The following is a 27017-nucleotide window of genomic DNA, read 5'->3' as shown; positions in this document are numbered from 1 at the left end:
AAGCTATCAGCCTTTCTTGTTAACATGCGTGATAGGTACGCTCAACTACAGGTTCAATAATTGTGGGCATCAAAAAAGCTTGAAGCCAGCCAATAACCAAACACATGCCGTTTGCTCAAGTTTATGTGAGGCTTTCACGGCTTGCCACCCGTTTGCCATCGGCGCGAAGTCGTCGATGGGGTATACGAGCCGGTTGGTTGTTCCCTGCTCAAGCGAACACAGCGAAGGAGTCAGAGTCGGGAGAGAGAAAGAAAAAAAAATCATTTAGCAACTGACAACGACACACAAATTAAAAGAAACACAAAAAACACAAGAACACTAACACACATGCACTTCATCTATATCAATGATGAAGCCAAAGGAATTAGAACCAACAGTTATCAGTGGATATGGTAATTAACACTACACAAAACACACTTAACGGTGGCCAACTAAACATAGTTCAATAGAAAACAAACGATGGCATACGCATGGCCCGACAGCAGCAACAAGTCCATAAAGCGTGGAGTCGACGGCAAAGCTTTCCCGCGGAACGCTGGCAAGCCGGTCTCTTTGCGGTGAATGCGATTGCTGGGCTGGGTTTCCCAGGCGTCTAGGTCTGATGTCTTCCCTCGAGCAGGTTGAGCTAAGTTGAGGGAAATTACTGCGAGCTTCGTCGGAGACGTTGGTTTGTCGTCTCTTACGTCAACTAGTAACTAGCAGTTCAGACGCGGCTTGGCGGCCCAGGCGATACTGGACGACACTAGCTCCTTGACGCTCTTCAGAAGATTGTAGGCTCAGCTTCTTGACTGCTTTGCTCGGTCTAAAACCTGCCTTTAAATAACCTTTCCCGAGTTCCCTGTGTTGGGGAACGGCAGATATTGGTGACGATCCAATCAAGTACACCCAATTGGATCCCGGCTCCTCTCAAGGTCTTGGCCGCACCCCCCTTAATTAAGGGTGAGGGGAAGGGTGATTTCCCCCTGCTGATATAGGTCGCTCACTTGTATTGCACCACCCACGAACAGCTTTGAGTCCGTGGCGGACTGCTATGGTTCGTTCACAAACACAGTAGAAACGACGGAAGCTGGCCATACGGCGCTGTCAGCAATTAGTGGACACAGGATTGCACAGACATGCCACATATTTCGAAGTATTCGCACCCCTCCCTTCTTAGCAAGCTTCTCAATGCACGCGCAGAGCCGAGAATACACACAGGTTCCTACACAAAACTGCAGGGGCGTCACGGTCGCACCGACGACAAAAAGATAATAATGCATCAAACTGCCTTCGACTTCTTTCGGCCGCTTGCCCAAGTGGCCGGCAATAACTGTCTTTTGCGTCGGTTCCCATTCCTACAAACTTTTGGTGCCCGTTGATTGGTGCTTCGCCGAATCGGAAAATGCCGCACCATGACAGAGACGCACTGTTTACTTACGTAAAAAGAGCCTCAGGAGAAGCGGCTAAAAACATCAGTTTGCCTGATTGAGCCGCGTCACCCACAAACATTTCACACTGTGCACGACGAAGGTAGGAAAGTGTGCAACAAGTAAAAAAACATAAAAGCGCCTATAAAATACAATTACATATAGAGGCAGCCTCAATACTGAAAAGTGGATGCAAAGTGCTAAATGCGTGAGTAACAAAACACAGCAGTATTTCAGGAAAGTACGCGTCCTGCACACAAAATATTACATAAATAATTATAAAGGTTCACATGTTCTTTCGCGTTTAGCGTGTGCTAAACGTTTAGCTTATCTAGCGTGTGCTCTTGACGTGCGCTAAACCACGTCAGGAGCTGCCCAGCGAGACATGTTTTACTGCCCTTTGAAAGAAGCCGACTGATCTACGTTTAGCTATTTCAGTAACACTGAATTTTTGCAGACTGAAAGTGACACTGAAAGCCTGAAGACTAAAGTTGGCGTTCCGTAGTTTGTACGAACTCACGCGGTCACAAATTTTCTTTTGTCTCCAGTATGAACCAGATCGTTTATGCAGTAAGTAATATCGAATTGTTCACGATTCATGTATTGTAGCTGGACAGCCTCAAGGTCGAGCCTGTATGGTATGGTATGAAGAACTATATTTAGGTCCTAAGCCTGTAACTAAACAAATTTTCAACGGGGAATATACATATTTCATAAAGTAAGGTTTCGTATCGTCAAGAAAAACCAGGTTACATATTAAATTTATAGATGTGTTTCTAATCCTAGTTACAGCGTAAGGTAAGAGTCGGACCTAGTTCTCCACACGAGAAAACAATAATGCAGACAAGAGTTTATTAAAGCGTAATAGAAGTGCCTTTTAAGCATACCAGAGCATGGTTTCGCACCATGTTAATTATTCCTTCTGTCCGCCTTCTGTCTCTCCGAATAAATCAAATGTCGCTAGACTAGCTAAAGTTTTCTGGAAACCAAATGCCGAGAAATTTCGTGGGTAGTGTACATTGCTAAACATTATTTCTAAATTTATACTTTAAACTGTGCGCGTCTGACTTACTTTTGCCCTCTATATAACGTTTTATTTTGTGGAAGTTTAAGTGCACCTACTTCGCGTCTACGCGACCGGAGAGTCCTTCGAGTCATTCGCCTGCACGCGCAACAACATCATAAATATTTCGAAGAAACATACAGAAGTGTTGTCAGCATATAATAAACAGGAGTACTTGGATAGTTAACAACGTCGGTTACATAGGATTTCCCCAACTATCATGCACCAACATTTAAACATATGCATATGCCACGTAGCTGACAGAACCAAGGTAATGTATGTCGTCACTTGGAGATACTCAGAATTGTTCTTTAATTCCGCCTAATTATAAATTAGCACTAATAAACTATACAATTTGTAAAATATTATAATTAGATTAGAAGTGTAAATCACAAAATTGTAGAGCAACATGAACAATTTCCGATAAAAGTATCTGTTGTTCCGTACGTCACAGATAAAAGTGTTTTTCGAAGCGTGAAAGAAGCCCGCCAATACATGCAAGGAAGGAAGGAAGGAAAAAGTGGAGAAGGAAAGGTAGGGAGGTTAACCAGTTTAGCTTAACCGGTTTGCTACCCTACACATGGGAGAGGGATGGGGGAGATTAAAGATGGGGAAGGGGTGAGGGAGAGAGAGCACATAGCACAGCACACACACATCGTCCGTTGGAGTCCATCAATCTGGCATGGTACGTGACATCACTCTCACAGCCGCTTGTCCAATCCAATCTCTTTCAAAAACCGAAGTAGTCCCTTTGTCGCCTTCACCTGCGATGTCTTCTGTCGGCGGCATGTGAAAATCGTGTCGAGGGACAATGGTCTGCTGTCAAGGTGCGCTAGAACAGATGCCAGGGACTGTCGCTGAACATTATATTCAGGACAGTCGCACAGAATAAGTTCCAGCGTCTCCTCACAAAGACAGGCATTACAGAGAGCGTTGTCGGCCATTCCAATGCGGAAGGAGTAAGATTTCGTGAAAGCCACCCCTAGCCATAAGCGATAAAGCAGAGTCGCCTCTCTTCGGCAGAGTCCAGTTGGCATATAGAGATGCATCAACGAGGGCAGATGGTATTGACGATTGCTCTGGTTGGTCTGGCTGTTTGGTGTGCACCATAGAGATAGCGTGATCTCCTGTGCAAGCACTCGAAGTCTGCTAGCTGCGTCGGATCGTGAAAGCGGTATGGCCTCTTCTTGTGCGTCTTCAAGAGCTGCCAGAGCGGCATTATCGGCATCTTCGTTTCCAGTGACGCCGCAGTGACTTGGCAGCCACTGAAACGTCACGTGGTGTCCTTTCTCCTGTGATGTATGGAGTAGGCATCTAATATCGAATACGAGCTGTTCGAATAGCCCGCGACGCAGAGCTGATAATACAGATTGTAGGGCTGCCCTTGAGTCGCTGAAGATTGACCATTGTCGGGGTGGCTCCCGATTGACGAAACGAAGTGCAGCGCGAAGAGCAGCTAGTTCAGCAGATGTCGATGATGTTGGGTGGTCAGTCCTAAATCTGATGGTAATAGCTTTTGCTGGGACAACCACAGCACCGGACGAACACTGCATGTTTGTGGAACCATCAGTATAAATGTGTTCACTGTCCGCGTACCTCTCGTGCAGAAGAAGCAGAGACAGTTGTTTCAGCACAGGCGACGACAGTTCAGACTTTTTCCCGATTCCTGGTACACTGAGATGGACTGTGGGGCTGATAAGACACCAAGGGGGTATCGATGGTTTAGATGCAGCGGTGAAGCCCGATGGATGTTTGTCGTTGTATTTGATGATAGTTTTAGAGAATGATGATTGGTGCCTGTCTGAAGGTAGTGCTGCAAGGTGGTGATAGGTGGCACGTGCAAAATGTCTGATGTGCGTTCTCAGGGCTTCCATCGTAATGTGAGTTCGCATTGGGTGGTCCCGAGCAATCGCAAGAGTTGCCTCTGTTGACGTGCATCTGGGCAAACCAAGGCAGACTCTGAGTGCTTGAGCTTGTGCTGCCTGCAGAACACGAATAATTGTCTTGCAGGTGTTGGTCAGTACAGGTAGACTATATCTTAGAAAACCGAGAAAGAGAGCTCTGTAGAGTTTAAGCATTGCGTCTACTGACATCCCCCACGTCTTTCCTGTCAAGTATTTAAACACCTGGGAAGTTGCTGTCAGGCGCCGTTTCATGTAGGCCACGTGCGGGCTCCAACAGAGGTCTCGGTCAATAATTACGCCAAGGAATCTCTGGGTTCGGACATAGGAAATGGTCCGCCCATTGATTGAGATGATATAAGGCGTCATCGGTTTGCGAGTAAATGCTACTAGTGCGCATTTTTCTGGTGATATGCTGAGACCCTGTTTACACAAGTAGTTCGCTGTCAAAGTGGCCGCTCTTTGAAGTCGCGCACGTATCTGAGGACGTGTGACTGCCGAAGTCCAGACACAGATGTCACCAGCGTATATTGAAATTTTGATGGTAGTTGGCAAGTATTCAGCAAGTCCAACAAGAGCGAGGTTGAATAGCGTCGGGCTGAGAGCACCGCCTTGAGGAACGCCCCTGCTGGTATAGCGTCGCGTAGTTGGGCGATCATCAGTTAACACAAAGAATGATCTTGCAGATAGGTAACTTGCAATCCACAAAAAAACTCGACCACCTAGGCCAACCGTCGCAAGGGCGTCGAGAATGGCCTCATGTAATACGTTATCGTATGCCCCTTTCACATCTAAGAATAAAGCTGCAGATATACGCTTACGGGACCTTTCGTGCTGGACATATGAAACGAGATCAACTACATTGTCGATGGAAGAGCGGTCACGTCGGAAACCAGCCATGGAAATCGGATAAATCTTGTAGTATTTAAGGTACCATTCCAGGCGGCCAAGGATCATCCGTTCCATTATCTTTCCTACACAGCTGGCCAGCGCTATTGGGCGGTAAGAGGTGAGTTCTAATGGGGATTTGCCCTGCTTTAAGAGTGGCACCAGGCGGCTTACTTTCCATTCGTCAGGAACATTTCCCTCCTGCCATGAGGAGTTGTAAAGGCGCAACAACTCTATCCGTGCGGACTCTCCGAGATAGCGCAAGGGCCGGTATGGTATACCATCCGGACCCGGAGATGATGAGCGCCTGCAGAGAGCTAGAGCCGCTTCGAGCTCCTCCATTGTAAAAGGAAGGTCCATGCGGCAATCACGGGAATGGGGAACGTCAGTTCGGGCTGGAGGATCTGGACGAGTTGCTTGGTCTGCCATTCGCGCACAAAAGTCTTCTGCGACATCGATGTCTTGCCGCCCTTGGAAAAGCGCTAGCGCCTTGAATGGGAAACGCCGTTCCTGAAGGCAACGCAGACCTTGCACCATTTTCCAAATGTGAGACAGTGGCTTGCGGGGGTCGAGTTTCTGGCAAAACGTTGCCCAACGTTCCGACGCTAATCTATCCATACGACGCTGAATCTTCTTTTGCATCCTCCTGGCTGCCCTAAGGTCATGGATCGATTTTGTACGCCGATATCGACGTTCCGCCCGGCGACGAAGCGCTCGAAGTCGCTCTAATTCTATGTCGAAGTCATTTCGCGTGGAAGAGATCGTCATCATGCGAGTGGCGTTTTGCATCGTAATTTTAATCGTTTGCTCTAACCCAGATGGTAGGCCCTCGCGGCAGGCATCTTCCATCTCAGATTTGAAGTTGGCCCATTGAATCGTCCGAATGGTACTCCGTAAGCCTGATCTAGACGACAAGCCTTTGATGTTCAGATAGGCGGGAATGTGGTCACTCCCATGTGTCTCAATGTCTGGAAACCACTTCACACATCTGGCGAGAGAGTTGGAGACGAAAGCAAGGTCGAGGCAGCTGCCGTATGTCACGCCTCGAAGAAAGGTGGGGCTACCATCGTTCAGGAGAGTAAGGCCATAGTTGTGGGCGATGCTTGCTAATCTTCGTCCTCTTGCATTTGTCCTTGTACTTCCCCATGCTGGATGGTGTGCATTGAAATCTCCTATGATGACCCATGGGGCGGGACAAACACTCAAGATATCCGCAAATCTTTTGGTATCGAAATTGCTGGAAGGCGATATATACACGCCTATGAGAGTAAACAAGAGTTTGTTCTTTTTAACTGTGATGCCTATATATTGATTGTCGTCGTGGGGCGCAATTGGTTGCAAAACATAGGTGAGTTCACGACGAACAAAAATGATGATTTTGCTGCATGCACCATTTGTTGATGACATGATAAATTCGTATCCTGACAGTCTTATTGATTTCGACAAGTTGGGCTCACAAATGACGATGAGTGGAAACAGATTGGTGTACACAAACTGACGAAAATCTGAAATTCGTGATTTTAGCCCTCTGGCGTTCCACTGGATGACGGACGCTGCCTTGACTTCTTTCCGGAAGGATGGGGTATGGGTAGCCATCTTTCTAGTTGAGGGATGCAAGCACTGGGCTTAAGGCGTCCAGCACTTTAAGTGCGTTTTGGGCACAGGGTGTCCCGATGTCCACTAAAATTGCTCGAATGGCCTCCATGAGAGAACGTAGCATCGAGATGACTTGGCGGTCTGTTTTAGGTGAATCATCCATGGCCGGAGAAGGATCAGGTGGAGCCCCGACCTTCTGAGGTTCCTTCGCAAGGGAGCGGCTCGGTAGCGTAGGCCACTCCTCTAAAGATAGTCTTTTCTGCTTCCTTCGTGGAAGTGGTGGGCCTTTTCGCGGCGTGACTAACTGGCACCGCAGTGGAGTGGGTACTGTCACTTCGCGCATGCGCCTTCTTCGAAGACGTACGATGGCGCCTACGTCGACGCCGACGCCGGACTACTTCGGCTGCCTCCCTGTGGGCCGAATTGTCTCTCGCCATTTGCTTGAGAACCGCGCGCTCCCTCTTGATGCGGGGACAGTCCTTCGACGAGGCCGCGTGAGGGCCGCTACAGTTGACGCACTTCAGGACCGTGGCACCGCAGGTCTGTTCTGCATGAGGTTCAGCGCAACGGGGACACAGTAGCGAGTTGGGACACACGCCTTTGACGTGTCCTAGCCTGAAACACTGATGGCATTGAAGCGGCTTCTGGATGAATGGTCGAACCGGATGTCGGAAATGTCCGACTTTAACGTGGGATGGGATACAATCCCCCTTGAATATTACTTTTACGCAGCGCGTATTCCCAAGACGGCGCACTTGCGTAATGATCGTGCCTTCGTATGCCGGCTTGATGAGGCTAGGTAAGTCATCATTGGGAATGGCAATGTCAATGTCGTAAATCACACCGGCTATACATGCAAAATTGTCGTGCGACTAGCGGCGCGAGGCACATTGCGTATATTCGCGGGCTTCTTTCACGCTCGGAAAAAAATCCCTTTCAAATGCCACGCATTGACCAGCGTAGGCCCAAATCTTTCACCTCGCGCAAGAAGGCCTTCAACAGACTTGGAATACCATGCACTCTAGCATAGGAAAACGATGCTTTGGATTAACTAAACACAGTTAAAATAAATGCTACGGTTTCAAGGGCAAAATCATAGTTTGATACTAGACATGCTGTAGTTTGGGACTCGAGATAAATTTTGACTACCTGCGGGTCTTTACCACGATCCTAAATTTATGTAAACGAGCGTTTTTGCATTCGCCCCTAACGAAATACGGCCATGGCAGTCGGGATTGAATCCGCCACCAGGAGCTCAACGCCACGCTGTATATCCAGTGGGCTACCGATGCGGGTGCACCGACACAAATTCACAGTACAAAATATAGGAAAAAATATTTTTCTTCATATCGAATGGCGCGATGTCCGCTGCTCGATCATTCAGTTGGCGCCGCCGTTGGACAAGTTATATTTCAAAGAATAAAATCAAGGTGCTTGGAAGCGTAGATACGCTCATAAACTATTCCGTTGACTCTTACACTTAATGTTTACCATTAAAAGGTAATCATGTTGCTCGGTATATCATTTGCACCCCAATTACACAATATAACTCATATTTACTTTTCACGCACAGACGCTCATGTGGCGCTTTTTATCTTACAGTTCATGTCTTCGCCGCATATATATCTCATGAAAACCAACATTTCTCTCGGCAATTTCACATGCATAAGAGCCGCGACGATGGAGAAGAACGAATGCAACGAAACGATGTCGCAGAATATTTCAGTTCTAAACTTCGTCTCGAAGACTTGGTAAAGTTTTTCACATGTCTTTTTGCTATTCAAATGAGGTCGCCTGAACGTAGATATTTTATGCAGTTATCTGTGACACAGCGACATCAAGTATGAAACAAATAATTTGACCGTTAATTTCATGCAAGCGAGAACGTGCCTACAAAGAGTCGCAGTTTCTCTCGATAGGCCAAGCATTAATTGCTGCACCAAATTACCAGACAAGCACAGACCGTTTTAACGAGGGCGCCGCCATATTGCGATCACAGTGCCGTCTATCGTTCGGAGCCACACTGGCATGCGGCATCGCGCTCGATGGTGCACAGCGAACGTTCAGCAGACGACGCGTGGCAAGTTTTCGTGTTTCCCTGAGAGGTCTCAACAAGATTTTGCGATTGGGAACTTTTCAGGGTGTCCTTACTAAGCTTCGAGCTTCGACACATAGCCCCAAATTTGAAGGGTGAGGGCGTAGACGCGCTGCCTCGGCTCTTCCAGTGGTCTACATAGTAGGGGAGTCATGTCTGAAGATTATTGATACTCAACATAGGTGCAGTGCGTTCTTATTGTATGTCCAGCCTTGAACTTCCTTAAAGTATCACTCAGGTGAGAGCAATCAGAGGTATTTCCATGTGCCATGCGGTGTGTCGCACCAGTGTACGTCCAAATCCAAAATGAATTAAAATTTTATTCACGTCCCGCCAACGCTCATCTGCATTCATTCCTTCGCTCTACCTTGGTAGTAACCTTATCCCGCGTAGTACTTCCTGTAACTACTTGGGTGTAGAACTTGGCTCTAACCTTAAATTTCATCAACACATAGCCAACGTTAGGCGGAGGGCAACATATGGAATAAGGACACTTTTCAAAGCTCGGTATGTATTTAACCAGGAAACACTACTCTCTTTATACTACTCATTTAACCATTCCCATATAAAATATTGCATTGCATGTTGGGGCAATACGCATCGTACCCACTTACAATCATTACAAGTTCTACAAAACCAGGGTGCTAGAATAATTACATTTAGTCCTAACCAGTTAAATGCCAAACACTTATTACATAACTATAATATTCTTATTGTGGACGAACTTCTTAACTTTAGTCTTGGTACGCTTTTATACCCACAACTAGATAACGCTTACCGCAACAGTCTAATACCTCAATCTTGTCTAATGAATACTAATCTTACGCGATTTGCACTAAACAATAACTTTATTCTTCCCAAGGTACGCACAAATTATGATAAGCAGGGTGTCCACTTTTCGTTCGTTTCCTTCTGGAACACACTACCTCCTACGTCATGTAAATCATTTCAATCTAAACGACAACTAAAAGACCACATTTTCTCATCTGCAACCACTTAGTAAGGTCTTTTTTCCCCTTTCTCCCTTCCAAATGTACATTTGGTTACGCGACACAAACAAAAGTTCATTTGGTTATGTCTCATTATCCATTTACTTTCATAATGGCGTTATACTTCTGTAATTAGTCGAATGTAATAATAATTATTATACTTTTTTACTAGCATGTCTGCAGCTGATTTGTATACTACTGCCAAACCTAAAGCGATACTAAGTTTGCTATCTTTTTGAGTATTGTACACTATTTGTTGCAACTGATTATATTTTTACTTATACACTGTATGGGAGGTCCCATTACAGTCTTTGACCTAGGGACCTCCTCCTGTATATTATTACCTTGTACTATATCTTGTCTATTAATAATAAAACCTCATTCATACAAGATGTCATGCTGTTAATCAAGAATCAACTGCTATTCGCCAAACCAAAGAACACTCGAACTCTCTTGGGGTTCGATGTCGACAAAGCTTTTGACAGAATTAAGCATAGAGCGACGCTTGAAGTCATTTCCCAACTGGGATTGGGCAAACTCTATGATGTGGTCAAAACCTTTCTTGCCAATCGTTCAACTCACCTTAGATTCGGGGATATTAAATCAAAGAAAATGGATCTCAGTGACAGAGGGACCCCACAAGAATCGGCCTTGTCACCTATGCTTTTCAACCTGGCCATGTCAAAAGTGACGAAGGGATTAAAAGGGATAGAGGACATTCACTTTACCATTTATGCAGACAATGTGACTATATGTAGCGCAGAAGCAAGTATGGGACAGGCGGAAAGCAGACCTCAGAAGAGCGTTTATGAGGTAGAGTTCATCTTGAAGGCATGGAACCCAAATGCTCTGCTGATAAGTCTCAACTCCTTGTACTCAATAACAGGAGAAGGGGTAGAAAACCTAATGGATAGGTTCCCGAGGAAGAACCCAGGTTAGTACTAACCATGAAGGCAGGCGAGCCTATTAAGCAAGTAGAATTCGTTAGAGTCTTAGGGTTATTCCTGTAGGCAAACGGGGCAAACGGAATAACAACACAACACATCGCAAGCAAGACTAAAAAAAATTAAATTATGGAGTTTTACGTGCCAAAACCACTTTCTGATTATGAGGCACGCCGTAGTGGAGGACTCCGGAAATTTCGACCACCTGGGGTTCTTTAACGTGCACCAAAATATAAAAGTACACGGGAGTTTTCGCATTTCGCCCCCATCGAAATGCGGCCGCCGTGGCCGAGATTCGATCCCGCGACCTCGTGCTCAGCAGCCTAACACCATAGCCACTGAGCAACCACGGCGGGTGCAAGCAAGACTGAGGAAGTAATAAGATTGCTAAGGAGAACGACTAACAGACACAAAGATTTGGGAGAGAAAAGCGCCATGAGACCGGTCCACGCTTTCGCCCTGTGTCACTTCTCATATGTAGCTGGGATGCTTTGTTGGAGACAGACAGAGCTAAACAAGTTGAACATAATAATTAAAAGGCTTGTAAAAAGAACATTTGGGTTACCATTTAACACGCCGGATGATAAATTAATGAAACTGGGGCTCCACAACACAGCCGACATAATTCAAGCTCAGTAAGTTGCCCAAAGAGAGAGGCTGTCTAGAACAAGGTCACGTAGAGCCATACTCGAAGAGGTAAGGTGGTGCCCAACCGAATCCAAAATTTCAAGTGAAGACGCAGTAGCACTAAAAGACAGCATAAGAGAGATAATCAAGACCACTCCTTTCCCAAGAAATATGCACCTGGTGCACAACCTGCAAAGACAAAAGGCAAGGGCCAAAGCTCTCCTGCAAGAGATAGAACACGACAGTGAACATGCGGCTTTTGTAGATGCTGCATGTGTCAGAGGAAAGAAAGCCTTTACAATGGGAGCAGTTTGTTGGCGTCTGGTGTGTGCGAAAGTGCTCTAAATATCCAAAGAAGCTAAAACGCCTCGTGTCACCTGTCCATCCGATGCTGATCGAGGTAAGTGCTCTAATTAAGGTTGCTTAATTTGACTTGTTCTGTTGATTGCATCCTTGCAGCCCGAAATTCTAGGTGGTCGATTATTGCACGACGACGCGGTGGATGTGACTGCACCGCCTGTTTCTAGGGATACGTCTGCCTCTATAGAAGTTGAGGTTTCGTTTGTGAGCGAAACGATTCTGTGAAGCACGTGCTGCGGAATCAGCTTCATATAAGAGTCGCGTGACTTGAAACCAGGAGGTGGGTCATGAGTGCAAGACGCAGTGAACGCATCCGATTCATTAGCGAAGGCAAGAGTGCGATAACGGGATGAAGACGCACATATTGGTGATTCCTGCACGGAAGTGAAACCTGACGGGAGGTTTGGCCTTGAAGGAAAGCGACTCAGATATCGCTCATAAAACAGAGTATTTACTTTGTTCATTGTATCTGGCGAAATAATAGTAGGCGTGCGATTTTGTTGGGTCCTTTTGGGGAGGATCACTGCAAGGGATAGTCGCCGACAGTCTAGTAATACGTGGCTTTGGTTGGCTGTGATGAAGATAACTACGTGGAAACTGTGGATGACTGCAGCGACCCAGCTAATATGTTCCCAGCTGGTGGATAATAGAGGAATCTGCAAGGTATATTTGAAATCGACTGATCATCTCTTCTTTGATTTTCTCCCACGATTCGTTGTTTTCAAAGATGTGCGTGAGGTCGAACCTAAATGCCTCACCTGTGACGTAGTCATTCAAGTTGGCGACCATATCCCCTTATGACCATGATGCAGCAGATGCGTCGAGCTCGAAGAAGCAATACCAGTCTTCCAAGGACCCATCGTCCGCTGATCCGGTCCACTTGGGTATGTCCAAGGCTTGCGGTTCTGCAGTCATGATGCTGGTTAGTATCGGTGGTGGGGCTGTGCGCTCGATGTTCCCGGCTTCGTACTGAGTACTTCCATGTTGATGCGCGGCTGATGAGGTGTCTGCCAGCTCGTTATCCTGTCGACTTGTGTGACGCGAGCAGGACTGAGACAAACATGGTCACCTGAACACTGCCTTTATTCTTCGTCTGCCTCTCCTTTCCCACAGAGTCCTTGTGACCTCCGTTACACACAGACAAACACACACACACACACACACACACACACACACACATATATATATATATATATATATATATATATATATATATATATATATATATATATATATATATATATATATATAGGATGGCAGGAAGGATGTCCCACATCCGCCACCGAGGTTTGTGAGTGGTAACGCTGGCTAGGACCCCCAGGGTTAGTTCTAGTAGTAACACATAAATACCCCAGAAAGTAGATGGGAGAACGGCGCAGCGGTAGCTCAATTGGTAGTGTATCGCACGCGTAATGCGAAGACGTGGGATCGTTCCCCAACAGCGGTAAGTTATTTTTTCATCCACTTTCATGCTCATTAATTTATCATTTGCTTAATTCAGTTAGTACAAGTAATTTTCCCTGTGTTGTCCTCGGCGTCTTTGTTTGTTGGCTTCTTATGATATGATTAATAAACATCGGGCCCCTCAGTTAACCCCCTTTCCTCTCTTTCAATATATATATATATATATATATATATATATATCCGGACAGGCCGCCATTGGAATATGAACCTGGCAACGTTTAACGCTAGAACGTTATCTAGTGAGACGAGTTTAGCAGTGCTATTGGAGGAATTAGAGGGCAGTAAATGGGATATAATAGGGCTCAGTGAAGTTAGGAGGCCAAAAGAAGCATATACAGTGCTAAAAAGCGGGCACGTCCTGTGCTACCGGGGCTTAGCAGAGAGACGAGAACTAGGAGTCGGATTCCTGATTAATAAGAACATAGCTGGTAACATACAGGAATTCTATAGCATTAACGAGAGGGTGCATGTCTTGTTAGGAAACTTAATAAGAGGTACAAAATGAAGGTTGTACAGGTCTACGCCCCTACATCTAGTCATGATGACCAGGAAGTCGAAAGCTTCTATGAAGACGTGGAATCGGCGATGGGTAAAGTCAAAACAAAATACAGTATACTGATGGGCGATTTCAATGCCAAGGTAGGCAAGAAGCAGGCCGGAGACAAGTCAGTGGGGGAATATGGCATAGGCTCTAGGAATAGCAGAGGAGAGTTATTAGTAGAGTTTGCAGAACAGAATAATATGCGGATAATGAATACCTTTTTCCGCAAGCGGGTTAGTCGAAAGTGGACGTGGAGGAGCCCGAATGGTGAGACTAGAAATGAAATCGACTTCATACTCTGCGCGAACCCTGGCATCATACAAGATGTAGACGTGCTCGGCAAGGTGCGCTGCAGTGACCATAGGATGGTAAGAACTCGAATTAGCCTTGACTTTAGGAGGAAACGGAAGAAACTGGTACATAAGAAGCCAATCAATGAGTTAGCGGTACGAGGGAAACTAGAGGAATTCCGGATCAAGCTACGGAGCAGGTATTCGGCTTTAACCCAGGAAGACGACCATAGTGTTGAAGCAATGAACGACAATCTTATGGGCATCATTAAGGAGTGCGCAATAGAAGTCGGCAGTAACGCCGTTAAACAGGAAACCAGTAAGCTATCGCAGGAGACGAAAGATCTGATCAAGAAACGCCAATGTATGAAAGCCTCAAACCTTACAGCTAGAATAGAACTTGCAGAACTTTCTAAGTTAATCAACAAGCGTAAGACAGCGGACATAAGGAACTATAATATGGATAGAATTGAACAGGCTCTCAGGAACGGGGGAAGCCTAAAAGCAGTGAAGAAGAAACTAGGAATAGGCAAGAATCAGATGTGTGCGTTAAGAGACAAAGCCGGCAATATCGTTACTAATATGGATGAGATAGTTCAAGTGGCTGAAGAGTTTTGTAGAGATTTATACAGTACCAGTAACACCCACGACGATAAGGTGAGAGAGAATAGTCTAGAGGAACTTGAAATCCCACAAGTAACACCGGAAGAGGTAAAGAACGCCTTGGGAGCTATGCAAAGGGGGAAGGCAGCTGGGGAGGATCGGGTAACAGCAGATTTGTTGAAGGATGGTGGGAACACTGTCCTAGAAAGATTGGCCGCCCTATATACACAATGCCTCATGACCTCGAACGTACCGGAATCTTGGAAGAACGCTAACATAATCCTAATCCATAAGAAAGGGGACGCCAAAGACTTGAAAAATTATAGACCGATCAGCTTACTGTCCGTTGCCTACAAAGTATTTACTAAGGTAATCGCAAATAGAATCAGGAATACCTTAGACTTCCATCAACCAAAGGACCAGGCAGGATTCCGTAAAGGCTACTCAACAATAGACCGTATTCACACTATCAATCTGGTGATAGAGAAATGTGCGGAATATAACCAACCCTTATATATAGCCTTCATTGATTACGAAAAAGCATTTGATTCAGTCGAAACCTCAGCAGTCATGAAGGCACTACGGAATCAGGGTGTAGATGAGCCATATGTAAAGATACTGGAAGATATCTATAGCGGTTCCACAGCCACCGTAATCTTCCACAAAGGAAGCAACAAAATCCCAATAAAGAAAGGCATCAGACAGGGAGATACGATATCTTCAATGCTATTCACAGCATGTTTGCAGGAGGTATTCAGAGACCTGGAGTGAGAAGAATTGGTGATAAAAGTTGATGGAGAATACCTTAGCAAGTTGCGATTCGCTGATGATATTGCCTTGCTTAGTAACTCAGGAGACCAATTGCAATGCATGCTCACTGACCTGGAGAGGCAAAGCAGAAGGGTGGGTCTGAAAATTAATCTACAGAAAACTAAAGTAATGTTTAACAGTCTCGGAAGAGAACAGCAGTTTACGATAGGTAGCGAGACACTGGAAGTGGTATGGGAACACATCTACTTAGGGCAGGTAGTGACCACGGATCCGGATCATGAGACTGAAATAACCAGAAGAATAAGAATGGGCTGGGGTGCGTTTGGCAGGCATTCTCAAATCATGAACAGCAGGTTGTCACTATCCCTCAAGAGGAAAGTGTATAACAGCTGTGTCTTACTAGTACTCACCTACGGTGCAGAAACCTGGAGGCTGACGAAAAGGGTTCTGCTGAAATCGAGGACGACGCAACGAGCTATGGAAAGAAGAATGATAGGTGTAACGTTAAGGGATAAGAAAAGAGCAGATTGGGTGAGGGAACAAACGCGGGTAAATGACATCTTAGTTGAAATCAAGAAATAGAAATGGGCATGGGCCTGACATGTAATGAGGAGGGAAGATAACCGATGGTCATTAAGGGTTACGGACTGGATTCCAAAGGAAGGGAAGCGTAGTAGGGGGCGGCAGAAAGTTAGGTGGGCGGATGACATTAAGACGTTTGCAGGGACAACATGACCACAATTAGCACATGACCGGCGTAGTTGGAAAAGTATGGGAGAGGCCTTTGCCCTGCAGTGGGCGTAACTAGGCTGATGATGATGATGATGTTATCATCATCAGCCTGCCTGCGCCTAATGCGGGGCAAAGGCCTCTCCCATACTTCTCAAGCTTCACCGATCATGTGCTAATTGTGGCCATGTCGCCCCTGCAAACTTCTTAATCTCATCCGCCCACCTAACTTTCTGCCGCGCCCTGCTACTCTTCCCTTCTCTTGGAATACAGTACGTAACCCTTAACCCATAGGTTATCTTCCCCCATCATTATATGTCCTGCCCATGACCAATTCTTTTTCTTGATTTCAACTAAGCTGCCATTAACTCGCGTTTGTTACCTCACCCAATCTGCTCTCTTCTTATCCCTTAACGTTACACTCATCATTCTTCTTTCTATAGCTCGTTGCGTCGTCCTCAATTTAAGCAGAACCCTTTTAGTAAGCCTCCAGGTTTCTGCCCCATACGTGAGTACTTGTAAGACACAGCCGTTATACACTTTTCTCTTGAGGGATAGTGGTAACCTGCTGTTCATGATTTGAGAATGCCTGCCAAACGCACACCTGCCCATTCTTATGCTTCTGGTTATTTCAGTGTCGTGATCCGGATCCGTGGTCACTACCTGCCCTAAGTAGATGTATTCCCTCACCACTTCCAGTGCCTCGCTACCTATCGTAAGCTGCTGTTCTCTTCCGAGACTGTTAAACATCACTTTAGTTTTCTGTTGATTAATTTTGAGACCCACCCTTCTGCTTTGCCTCTCCAGGTCAGTGAGCATGCATTGCAATTGGTCTCCTGAGTTACTAAGCAAGGCAATATCATCAGCGAATCGCAAGTTGCTAAGGTATTCTCCATCAACTTTTATGGCCAATTCTTCCCACTCCAGGTCTCTGAATACCTCCTGTAAACACGCTGTGAATAGCATTGGAGAGATTGTATCTCCCTGCCTGACGCCCTTCTTTATTGCGATTTAGTTGCTTTCTTTATGGAGGACTACGGTGGCTGTGGAGCCGCTATAGATATCTTTCCGTATTGTTACATAGGGCTCGTCTACACCCTGACTCTGTAATGCCTACATGACTGCTGAGCTTTCGACTGGATCAAACGCTTTCTCGTAATCAATGAAAGCTATATATAAGGGTTGACTATATTCCGCACATTTCTCTATCACCTGATTGACAGTGTGAATATGGTCTATTGTTGAGTAGCCTTTACGAAATCCTGACTGGTCCTTTGGTTGATATAAGTCTAAGGTGTTCCTGATTCTATTTGCGATTACCTGAGTAAATACTTTGTAGGCCACGGACAGTAAGCTGATCGGTCTATAATTTGTAAAGTCGTTGGCGTCCCTTTTCTTATGGATTAAGATTATGTTGTCGTTCTTCCAAGATTACGGTACGTTCGAGGTCATGAGGCATTGCGTATGCAGGGTGGTCAGTTTTTCCAGAACAACCTGCCCACCATCCTTCAACAAATCTGCTGTTACCTGATCCTCCCCAGCTGCCTTCCCGCTTTGCATAACTCCCAAGGCTTTCTTTACTTCTTCCGGCGTTACTTGTGGGATATCAAATTCCTTTAGACTATTCTCTCTTCCATTGTCGTCGTGGGTGTCATTGGTACTGTATATATCTCTATAGAACTCCTCAGCCACTTGAACTATCTCATCCATAATAGTAATGATATTGCCGGCTTTGTCTCTTAACGCATACATCTCATTCTTGCCTATTCCTAGTCTCTTCTTCGCTGCTTTCAGGCTTCCTCAGTTCCTGAGAGCATGTTCAGTTCTATCCATATTATACTGCCTTATGTGAGCTGTCTGCCACTTCTATGTTCTCCCAGCTATGTCTGCTGCCAGTTCTGTTCCAGCTGTAGGGTTAGAGGCTTTCATACATAGGCGTATATATATATATATATATATATATACATATATATATATATATATATATATATATATATTGTTACAAGCACAGGGAAAAGGGGTTTATTTAGGCATGCGAGAGCAGGAATGGCAGGCTACGAAGAACAGGAATGGCCGCTGCACAGTCTTCGTTCTCCTCTTCCCCTCTCTTCTTGATCCCCGCGTCCCTTTGACGCGTTTGGACGTAACATACCTCCCCTCGCAGACAAAGCCCCCTGGGCGAGTCAACTATCTTGTCGTGGCGTGCATGATTTCAACCGTGCGACATGCGCGACTTGTGTCCTAGCAGAACGTCTACCAGTGTTCGTGAGGCGCGCGAGAGTATAGTTCACTTCGCTGACTTTGTCGATGACAACGTACGGTCCATCGTAGTTTGCCAGCAGCTTTTGACACAAACCGCGCTTCCTTGTGGGAGTCCAAAGCCAAACGAGATCACCAGGGTGATATGTAACAGGCCGATGTCGTGCGTCGTAGCGGGCTTTGGAGTTTTCTTGTGATGCCAAAGTCCGAAGATGCGCAAGTCGCCGAGCCTCTTCAGCGAGGCATAGCGTATCGGCGACCGTAGGATTGTCGTGGTGGTAGAAAGGGAGGACAGTGTCGAGCGTATACCGGGGCGGCCGAGCATAAAGAAGGAAGAAGGGGCTGTAGCCGGTTGTCTCGTGCTTGGCGGTGTTGTAGGTGTAAGTAATAAACGGTAGAACTTCATCCCAATTCTTGTGATCGGACGCAACATACATGGAAAGCATATTGGTGATTGTTCGATTAGTGCGCTCAGTGAGGCCGTTCGTTTGCGGATGATATGGCGTCGAGTGTCGGAGGTGCGAGTTACATAAACGCACAAGCTCTTCCACGATATCCGCCGTGAATTGACGTCCCCGGTCACTTATGATAACACCAGGTGGTCCATGTCGTAGAACAATAGCGTGAAGTAAGAAAAGCGACACTTCGGTGGCAGTTGCTGATGGTATAGCCGCCGTCTCGCAATAGCGTGTGAAATAGTCGGCGCAGACAATTATCCAGCGGTTCCCCTTAGATGACTTTGGAAAAGGGCCTAGCAGATCAATTCCAACTTGCCGAAAGGGTGAGCTGGAAGGCGGCACAGGTTGAAGGAGACCAGATGGGGCAGTGGTTGGGCGTTTCCGACGTTGGCATTGTATGCAGCTGGCGACATAAAACTCAACTGAATGTCGCATCCGGGGCCAGTAAAAGCGTTCTTGAATGCGATAAAGTGTGCGCACAGTGCCTAAGTGACCGGAGGTAGGGTCATCGTGCATAGCCTGAAGGATTGCTGGCCGGAGACGCTCCGGCACCACTAGAAGGAAGCGTGCACCCGTGCTTGAGTAGTTCCTTTTATACAGGAGCCCGTCACGTACACAGTAGCTGCTTGTTGCACTTGAATGGGCAGAAGTAAAGAGTGGCTCCAATTTAGTGTCTGTCCGTTGTTCTGCTTTGAACGCATCGATATCCGGAAAAGCGGGTGTCACAGAAGCGACGAGATGATCAAAATCGTCTGCGTCGCAGTCCGTCGTGGCAAGCGGCATACGGGAAAGGCAGTCTGCGTCAGCGTGTTTTCGGCCACTCTTGTAGGAAACAGTGAAGTTATATTCCTGCAACCTCAAAGCCCAGCGCGCAAGGCGACCACAAGGGTCGCGAAGGTTCACGAGCCAGCACAGGGAATGGTGGTCTGTGACGACTTGGAATGGGCGTCCGTACAAGTACGAGCGAAATCGCTGAACCGCAAAGATTACAGCGAGGCATTCTTGCTCTGTCACCGTGTAATTCCGTTCAGGTTTGCTTAATGAGCGGCTTGCATAAGCAATCACGTGCTGACGGTCGTCATAGCGTTGTACCAATACGGCACCCAGACCAACGCCACTAGCATCTGTGTGGATTTCTGTCGGCGCAGTAGGATTGAAGTGGCGAAGGATAGGTCGGGAGGTTAACAGGAACTTCAGCTGACGAAATGCAGAATCGCACTCGGCTGTCCACTCAAACCGTGCGTCTTTATGTAGCAGATTTGTCAGAGGATAAGCGACGTCAGCAAAACCAGGAATAAATCGGCGAAAGTAAGAGCAAAGACCCAGAAAACTACGAAGTTGTTTCACTGACTGCGGCGCACTGAATGCCTCGACAGCTGCCGTCTTGAGGGGATCAGGCCGGATACCGTCTTTGTCAACAAGATGACCCAGCACAAGGGTTTGACGGTCACCAAAGTTACATTTCTTGGAGTTCAGAACCAGGCCAGCGTTTTTGATGCAGTCGAGGACAATATCCAGGCGCGTATTGTGCTCATTGAATGTGCGCCCGAATATTACAACGTCGTCAAGATAGCACATACAGATGTTCCACTTTAACCCACGCAGAATGGTGTCCATGAACCTTTCAAAGGTTGCTGGAGCGTTGCACAACCCAAATGGCATCACATTGAATTCGAATAATCCATCCGGGGTTATGAAGGCTGTTTTCTCCTTGGCTGCCGGGTGTATCGGGATTTGCCAATATCCTGAGCGCAGGTCCACTGAAGAAAAATAAGAGGCCGAATGCAGGCAATCAATTGCATCATCAATCCGGGGCAGGGGGTAGACATCTTTCTTAGTCACGGCGTTTAATCTTCGATAATCGACGCAGAATCTCCAGTTACCGTCTTTCTTTCTGACAAGTATGACCGGAGCTGCCCAAGGACTCGAGGACTCTTGTATTATTCCATTTTTCATCATGTCACTCACTTGTTCCCCGATTATCTTCCGCTCGTTAGGCGACACGCGATAAGGCTTTTGCCTGATCGGGCGCGCAGATCCTGTATCGATAGTATGGCGGGTTCGTGACTCGGGAATCGAGAACGCTTTGTCCGGCTGCGCAAAGTCAAACACTGACAGATGCTTAGAAAGCGTATCCACCAAGGTATGGCGCTCCCTTGTGCTGAGTGACTTGTTTATCATAGACAGAAGCTTTTTGTCGGAGACGTGGCGAAGGTCAGCAGGTTCACACGGCGGATCTGTTAGTACGGCTACGGACGAAGACGTGTATTCTGTAAAGTAGGCGAGTTTCAAGCCGTCTGGAAGCAGGACGGGTTCTGCCGAGCAGTTGGCCGTCCACAAGCCAGCACGCCCGTTGCCGATGGATACCACACAATGAGGGACAAAAATGTTCTTTTTCATACAATTTAGATGCATTGGCTCTACGGAGGCATCGAAACTGTCTGGAACTTCACCGCGACACAAAACCGGCACGCACACAGAGGTGGACGCAGGCACAACAGTATCTGCAGATACACAAAGTTCACCTTGACTGCAAGTCTCCTCTAAGAGCCCGGACGAAACATGGCCATCGACGCAAACTTCCCCCGTGCGACAATCGACGGTCGCACCACACTGTCGCAAAAAGTCGATGCCCAAAATCACTTCGTGTGTCGATCGGGGAATAACTACAAACTCCGTCGCGAAAACTCCACCAGCCAAGGATACGTCAGCAGTGCACACACAAACAGGGCGCAACGACTCGCCGCTCACTCCACAAAACGTTGCAGCCTGGTCCCACCGAAATACAACTTTACGCCCCAACCGACCTTTAAAACCGAGACTCATTACGGATACAGTTGCTCCGGTATCCACTAAAGCCATTGTAGGAACACCATCAACAAGCGCATGCACTTTGTTCTTAATCATAGCAACTGCAGGGGGCATTTCTGTCGATAGCACGTGTCGAGCGACCTCACCCCCATCGGCCGCGCTAGCTAGTTTTCCGGTTGTGAAGGCGAGGCGGAGCGGCGCACTGGCGATGGAGATTGACGTAAACGCGGTGCACGAGAAGTCGGTGGTGGCGTCAAACTCCTGTCAGATGCCGGCGAGCGGCTCCGGAAGCTTCTCTGCCAGTAATCGTTGCCAGAAGGGACGCCAGCTGACCAAGAGGTGGTGTACGGCTGTTGAGTTGTCCTCGTAGGAGGTGTGGGCCTTGTTGAAGATCCGGATCGACCATTCCACGTTGTTGGGCGACGATTGCAAAACCTCGCTATGTGGCCCGCGACACCGCATTGGAAACACACCGGCAGATGCCTCAAATTGCGATGTTCTTCCATGTAGTCGCGCATGTTGCTGTCGACTGCATAGACAGTAGGTGGGTGACATTCATCATGGCTAGGCATCGGCCGTTGGGACGCGTGCGTGCGGCGTGGGCGTTGGTCGTAGTCATGACCTTGATAGCTCATGGTCCCTCTCGTTTGTGGGGTAGACCTATACTCGATGGTCGCTGAGTTCACCGTGGGTTGCCATGATGTCGAAACGGCCGTGTTTCTAATCTCGTGTGGTGAGTATGCGCCAGTGATGCCGGGTGTGCAACGGTACATCTCTTCCTGATGGAGCAACTCTTCGCGAACGATCTGCCGTATAGTGGATGGAAGGTCAACACACGAGCTCGGGTCTACACTTGCCACCGTCGTGACATTAGCCAGGCGACCAAACTTCGGTATTATCCGTCGCATCTTCAGCGTCTCAAAGGTCCTGCAGTGGCGAATGACGTCAGAGACGGAATCCAAGCTGTCCTTGCCGATCAAAAAATTGTAGACGTCTTCGGCTATTCCTTTCAACAAATGTCCAACTTTGTCATCTTCAGACATTTGAGAGTTGACTATCTTACACAGTTTCAGCACTTCTTCAATATAAGTCGCACAGGTCTCGCCGGGAATCTGAGCTCTTTGCGAAAGCGTCTGTTCAGCGCGTTTCTTTTTTGCGCTAGAGTCTCCGAAACACGCTCTGAGCTCCTCGACGAAAAGCTCCCATGAAGTGAGCGTGTCTTCGTGATTCTCATACCAGACGAGCGCTGTGTCGGTGAGGGAAAACACAACATTGGACAATTGTGCGGTCGAGTTCCAACCGTTAGACCGGCTCACCCTGCGGTAGTTCGTGAGCCACTCGTCGACATCTTCTCCGGCTTTTCCTCCGAAAGTGAGTGGCACCCGGTAGTATTGCCACGGAACACCAGGTGTTGGCCTTGAAGCCGCGTCAGATCCTTCGGGAATCTGGCAGGCGTATTCAGGCATGGCAGGGGAGGGTGGCGGAAGTCCGGCAAGTCGACGGCTTCGGCGAAGTTGTAGCAGCGTAGGCTCCGTGGTTACGAGGTGTACCCCGCACCGTCCACCAATTTGTTACAAGCACGGGGAAAAGGGGTTTATTTAGGCGTGCGAGAGCAGGAATGGCAGGCTACGAAGAACAGGAATGGCCGCTGCACAGTCTTCGTTCTCCTCTTCCCCTCTCTTCTTGATCCCCGCGTCCCTTTGACGCGTTTGGACGTAACAATATATATATATATATATATATATATATATATATATATATTTATATAATGAAGGAAGTGGACAAGAACAAAGAAACGGCATCTTTAAGTTGGTCGTCGGACATGGAAAGGCTTAAGACGCACCACGTGGACGACTTCAGGTCGTCTGCGGCGCCGCTGTCATTGCGAAACTAAAGGCCCTCTATAAAAATCAAAAGTAGTTCCATCCTTCGACGCCATCCTCCACACCTGCGCTTTTCCTCGACGCTCTGACCTCCCAATGTCGGACGCCGTCGCGTGCTCTCGCGTGTTCTTTTCTAGCATGCTTTACGCTTCCGCCGTCATCGCCGTGCCAAAAATTGCGAGCGGCATACGCAGGCACCAGGTTTCGCTCCTCCTTTGTGCTTTTTTAGCGTAGTGCTGAGTTCGCGATGCCGCATTGCAATGCCTTCCGGTGCAGGACAATTGAAAGGGACGGCAAGCGACTATTCTGTATTCTATCTGCCAAGAAAACGCGGCACGCAGGAAAGTCTGGCTTCAGTGAATCAGCCGGGCTGGTTTCAGACCAACGCAGTGATCCCGGCTATGTGAGGTAAGCGAGCGATTCTTCGCCCATCACTAATCATATGCTGCCACTTGCTGTATGCGGCTTCGTTAGTTTTTCGCTCCCCTAAGTGAGGCATGCTCGCACTCCGTTTTTTATTGGCAACTTTCGTGCCCGACTTCAATCAGTTCGTCTTCAATGCACGTGCTTTTCGTGGACTCAGTCATACATTCCATGGCGTTGTCTTTGCCCTGAGTGTATGCCGTCTTACCAATCCGCGTCAAACCGTTATGAACGGGGACCAAGCGTACTCGGGAAAGTGATCTGGGATGCCGACAAAGAGTGCAGCTTGCTGATATAGCTTTGTGTTCTTGCCACTTGCTTAGCGTTGGAGAGAAATGCGCGGAGGACGCGCAGAGCGTCTTCGGAGAGCGTCTAATTGTTCACCACCACGTAAGCGGAGCGACGGTCGTTGGAAGGGAGGGTGAACGCAAGCGCAGGAGGAGGAGAGATATGGCGCTACTTTATTTCATTTAAGGGATTTATGCCAAATGCCGTCAGGATGAACCTCATAGTCCAACGCACGATACGTCGGATGATCTTGTACGGTCCGAAATAGCGCCGTAACAGTTTCTTGCTAAGTACTCGTCGGCGTATCGGAGTCGAGATGCAAATACGGTTGCCGGACTGCTATTATACGTAGCGTCGTCGAAGATTGTAGTGCGGGCTGTCGGTCCTCTGTTGGTTCTTGATGAGCATGCGGGCGAGCTGTCGGGCTTCTTTGGTGCGCTGGAGATAGGCGGCGACGTCGAGATTCTCATCGTCCGTGACGTGGGGCTAGACGGCGTTGAGAGTCGTCGTCGTGTTCCTTTCGTAAACCAGCCTGAACCTTGCACTGCCGTGTTACAGGTGAAGGTTACATTGGGGGGGGGGACGATATCGCACGTCTTGCGCTCGACGTCACCGTACATTGGTAGCCTGTCGACGAGGGAGTCGTTGAGCAGCTCCGTTAGACCATTCGTCGGCGAGCGGTACGCAGTTGCCTTCCTGTAGCATGTCTGCCTGTACTGCAGAATGGCTTGGGTGAGCGCTTCTATGAAGGCCGTTCCTTTGTCGGTGATGAGGACTTCTAGGGCGCCATGTCCCAGCAGGATCTTGTCGACGAAGAATTTCGCCACTTCGGCTGCACTTTCTTTCAGCAGAGCTATCGTTTCAGCAAAGCGGGTGAGGTAGTACGTCGCCACGACAATCCACTTATTTGCCAGTAGCCAGTCTTGAGATCCATCGACGAGAAGAATCGACGAAGTATGTATGAGAAGCATCGAGTGATCCATCGACGAGAATTGGGAAGGGGTATATGTCCTTCTTTGTGACCTTGTTCAGCCGTCAGTAATCAACGCAGAAACGTACAGCTCCGTCCTTTTTCTTCACCAAGACTACATGAGATGCCCACGGGCTTCTCAATGGCTGGATGATGTCGTCGCACATTTCGTCGACTTGCTGCCTTGTAGCTTCACGTTCTCGCGTCCAAACTTGGTAATTAGCCTAGCAGAGTGGTCGACCAAACGTTTCGATTATTAAAAGGCCCCAGAAACGGTTCGGACAAGTTTTCTAGACACGTAGGGTACAGCTAAAGTTAATCATTCGCACCACAATTTGTGTGAAACGACTCCTATTAAGATAGCTGCGGACCATTACAAGTTACCCTTCTCCATAGACATGCATTTTCCCCTCCACTCGTTCGCCGAGTGATTGGGGCTAAGCTTCGCCTTCACTGGCTCTGCGTCATAATGGCATGTCGTGTCGTCGACTTCTGGTTCTCTAGGAGGGAGCACTCGAAGCCTCGCCAAAATCTCCGCCGCCTGCTTGGCAGTCGACCCCAAGCGAGAGCTATCGAATCAGTGTGCATTGCGAGCATTCTGTCGCAGCGCCGAACTTGTCTGGTATTCCAGTAACCACAGGCTAGCCGGGCGTTTCGATGGAACGGTGGAGGCATAAACTCAAGCTGATGATGGAACATTAGCGTAGACGTACGTGAGCTGCCTGATCGGTCTCCACGGTCTAGCCACCTGTTGGCGCAGACCCTAACCAGCCAAACAAAGAGCTAATATTGCTCTAGCCAAGTGTAAAACGTTTTAAGCATTTACAAAAACAACGTGTTAACGATTACACTCCAGCAAAAAATTTACACCAGCAGCAGAGAAGAATACATTTTGTTACTGCTACTGTGTGTGGTTGAGCTCGGTGCCACCAGGTGGATGCAGCGTGCAGACCATTCACATTTGCGCTGCTGCTCATCCCGTGAAAAACACGCAAGGGGACACGGCCAGGCCCTGTCCCCTTGCGCTTGCGTTTAGCCTAATACCGGACTCGCGAAATACGATTGCATTAGTAATCTTCCGGTGTAAAGAGACGCCCGCAAACGCGCAAATTCTGGCGCCGATCGGATAGCGGCAGTCCGATGCGCTGCAGCCAGTCCGCTCGTCTGCTGCCCTGCAAAGGGACACGATGTCGTAGCTTGACATATTGCCAGTCGCTACGTTTTCAGTACACAACGCAACAAAGTCTAATCATAGTGCTCGCGAAAAGACTGAGTCCGACTCTGACCGCGGAGCTCTCGTCAAAATGGAAAAATGGAGCACGTTGTAACACAAGCAGACGACGCTTGCTGTGTGCCAGAAGTGCTTAAGTGTAGTGAGAAATTGTTCTTGTGCATTCTCGTTCTGTTACTTTCTTTTTATAGAAACAAGTTAACAAAGATACCAGTTATTATGAACATCATTTGTTCACCATAAAGGTGAAAAAATTATGGATGACGCGCCTTGGGCAGCCAATCGGATAGCTCGCGCACATGACGTCATATGGGTGATATACGTCATATGAGTAGGGGCGGCTGAAAATACCGCCGAGCAGTGTGCTGCGATCGGCAGCGATGTACATCTTTAAGACCTTATAATGAATTACACGCTTTACATGGAG

General features: G+C 47.6%; 1 protein-coding gene across 1 annotated transcript in view; it reads left to right on the top strand.

Moving 5' to 3' along the window:
• LOC140216207 (uncharacterized) overlaps positions 1-27017 on the top strand; it is an 87041-nt gene that overhangs the window by 16078 nt on the left and 43946 nt on the right. Inside the window, exon 3 of the mRNA XM_072286614.1 lies at positions 8457-8605. Within this exon, the coding sequence (XP_072142715.1) occupies positions 8457-8605 (149 nt within the window). The remainder of the gene's footprint in view (positions 1-8456; positions 8606-27017) is intronic.

The sequence above is a fragment of the Dermacentor andersoni genome, chromosome 2 (assembly GCF_023375885.2).
Source record: "Dermacentor andersoni chromosome 2, qqDerAnde1_hic_scaffold, whole genome shotgun sequence".
NCBI classification, from domain to species: domain Eukaryota; kingdom Metazoa; phylum Arthropoda; class Arachnida; order Ixodida; family Ixodidae; genus Dermacentor; species Dermacentor andersoni.
The sequence above is the reverse complement of the archived record's forward strand: the minus strand, read 5'-3'. Positions and strand labels throughout refer to the sequence as shown.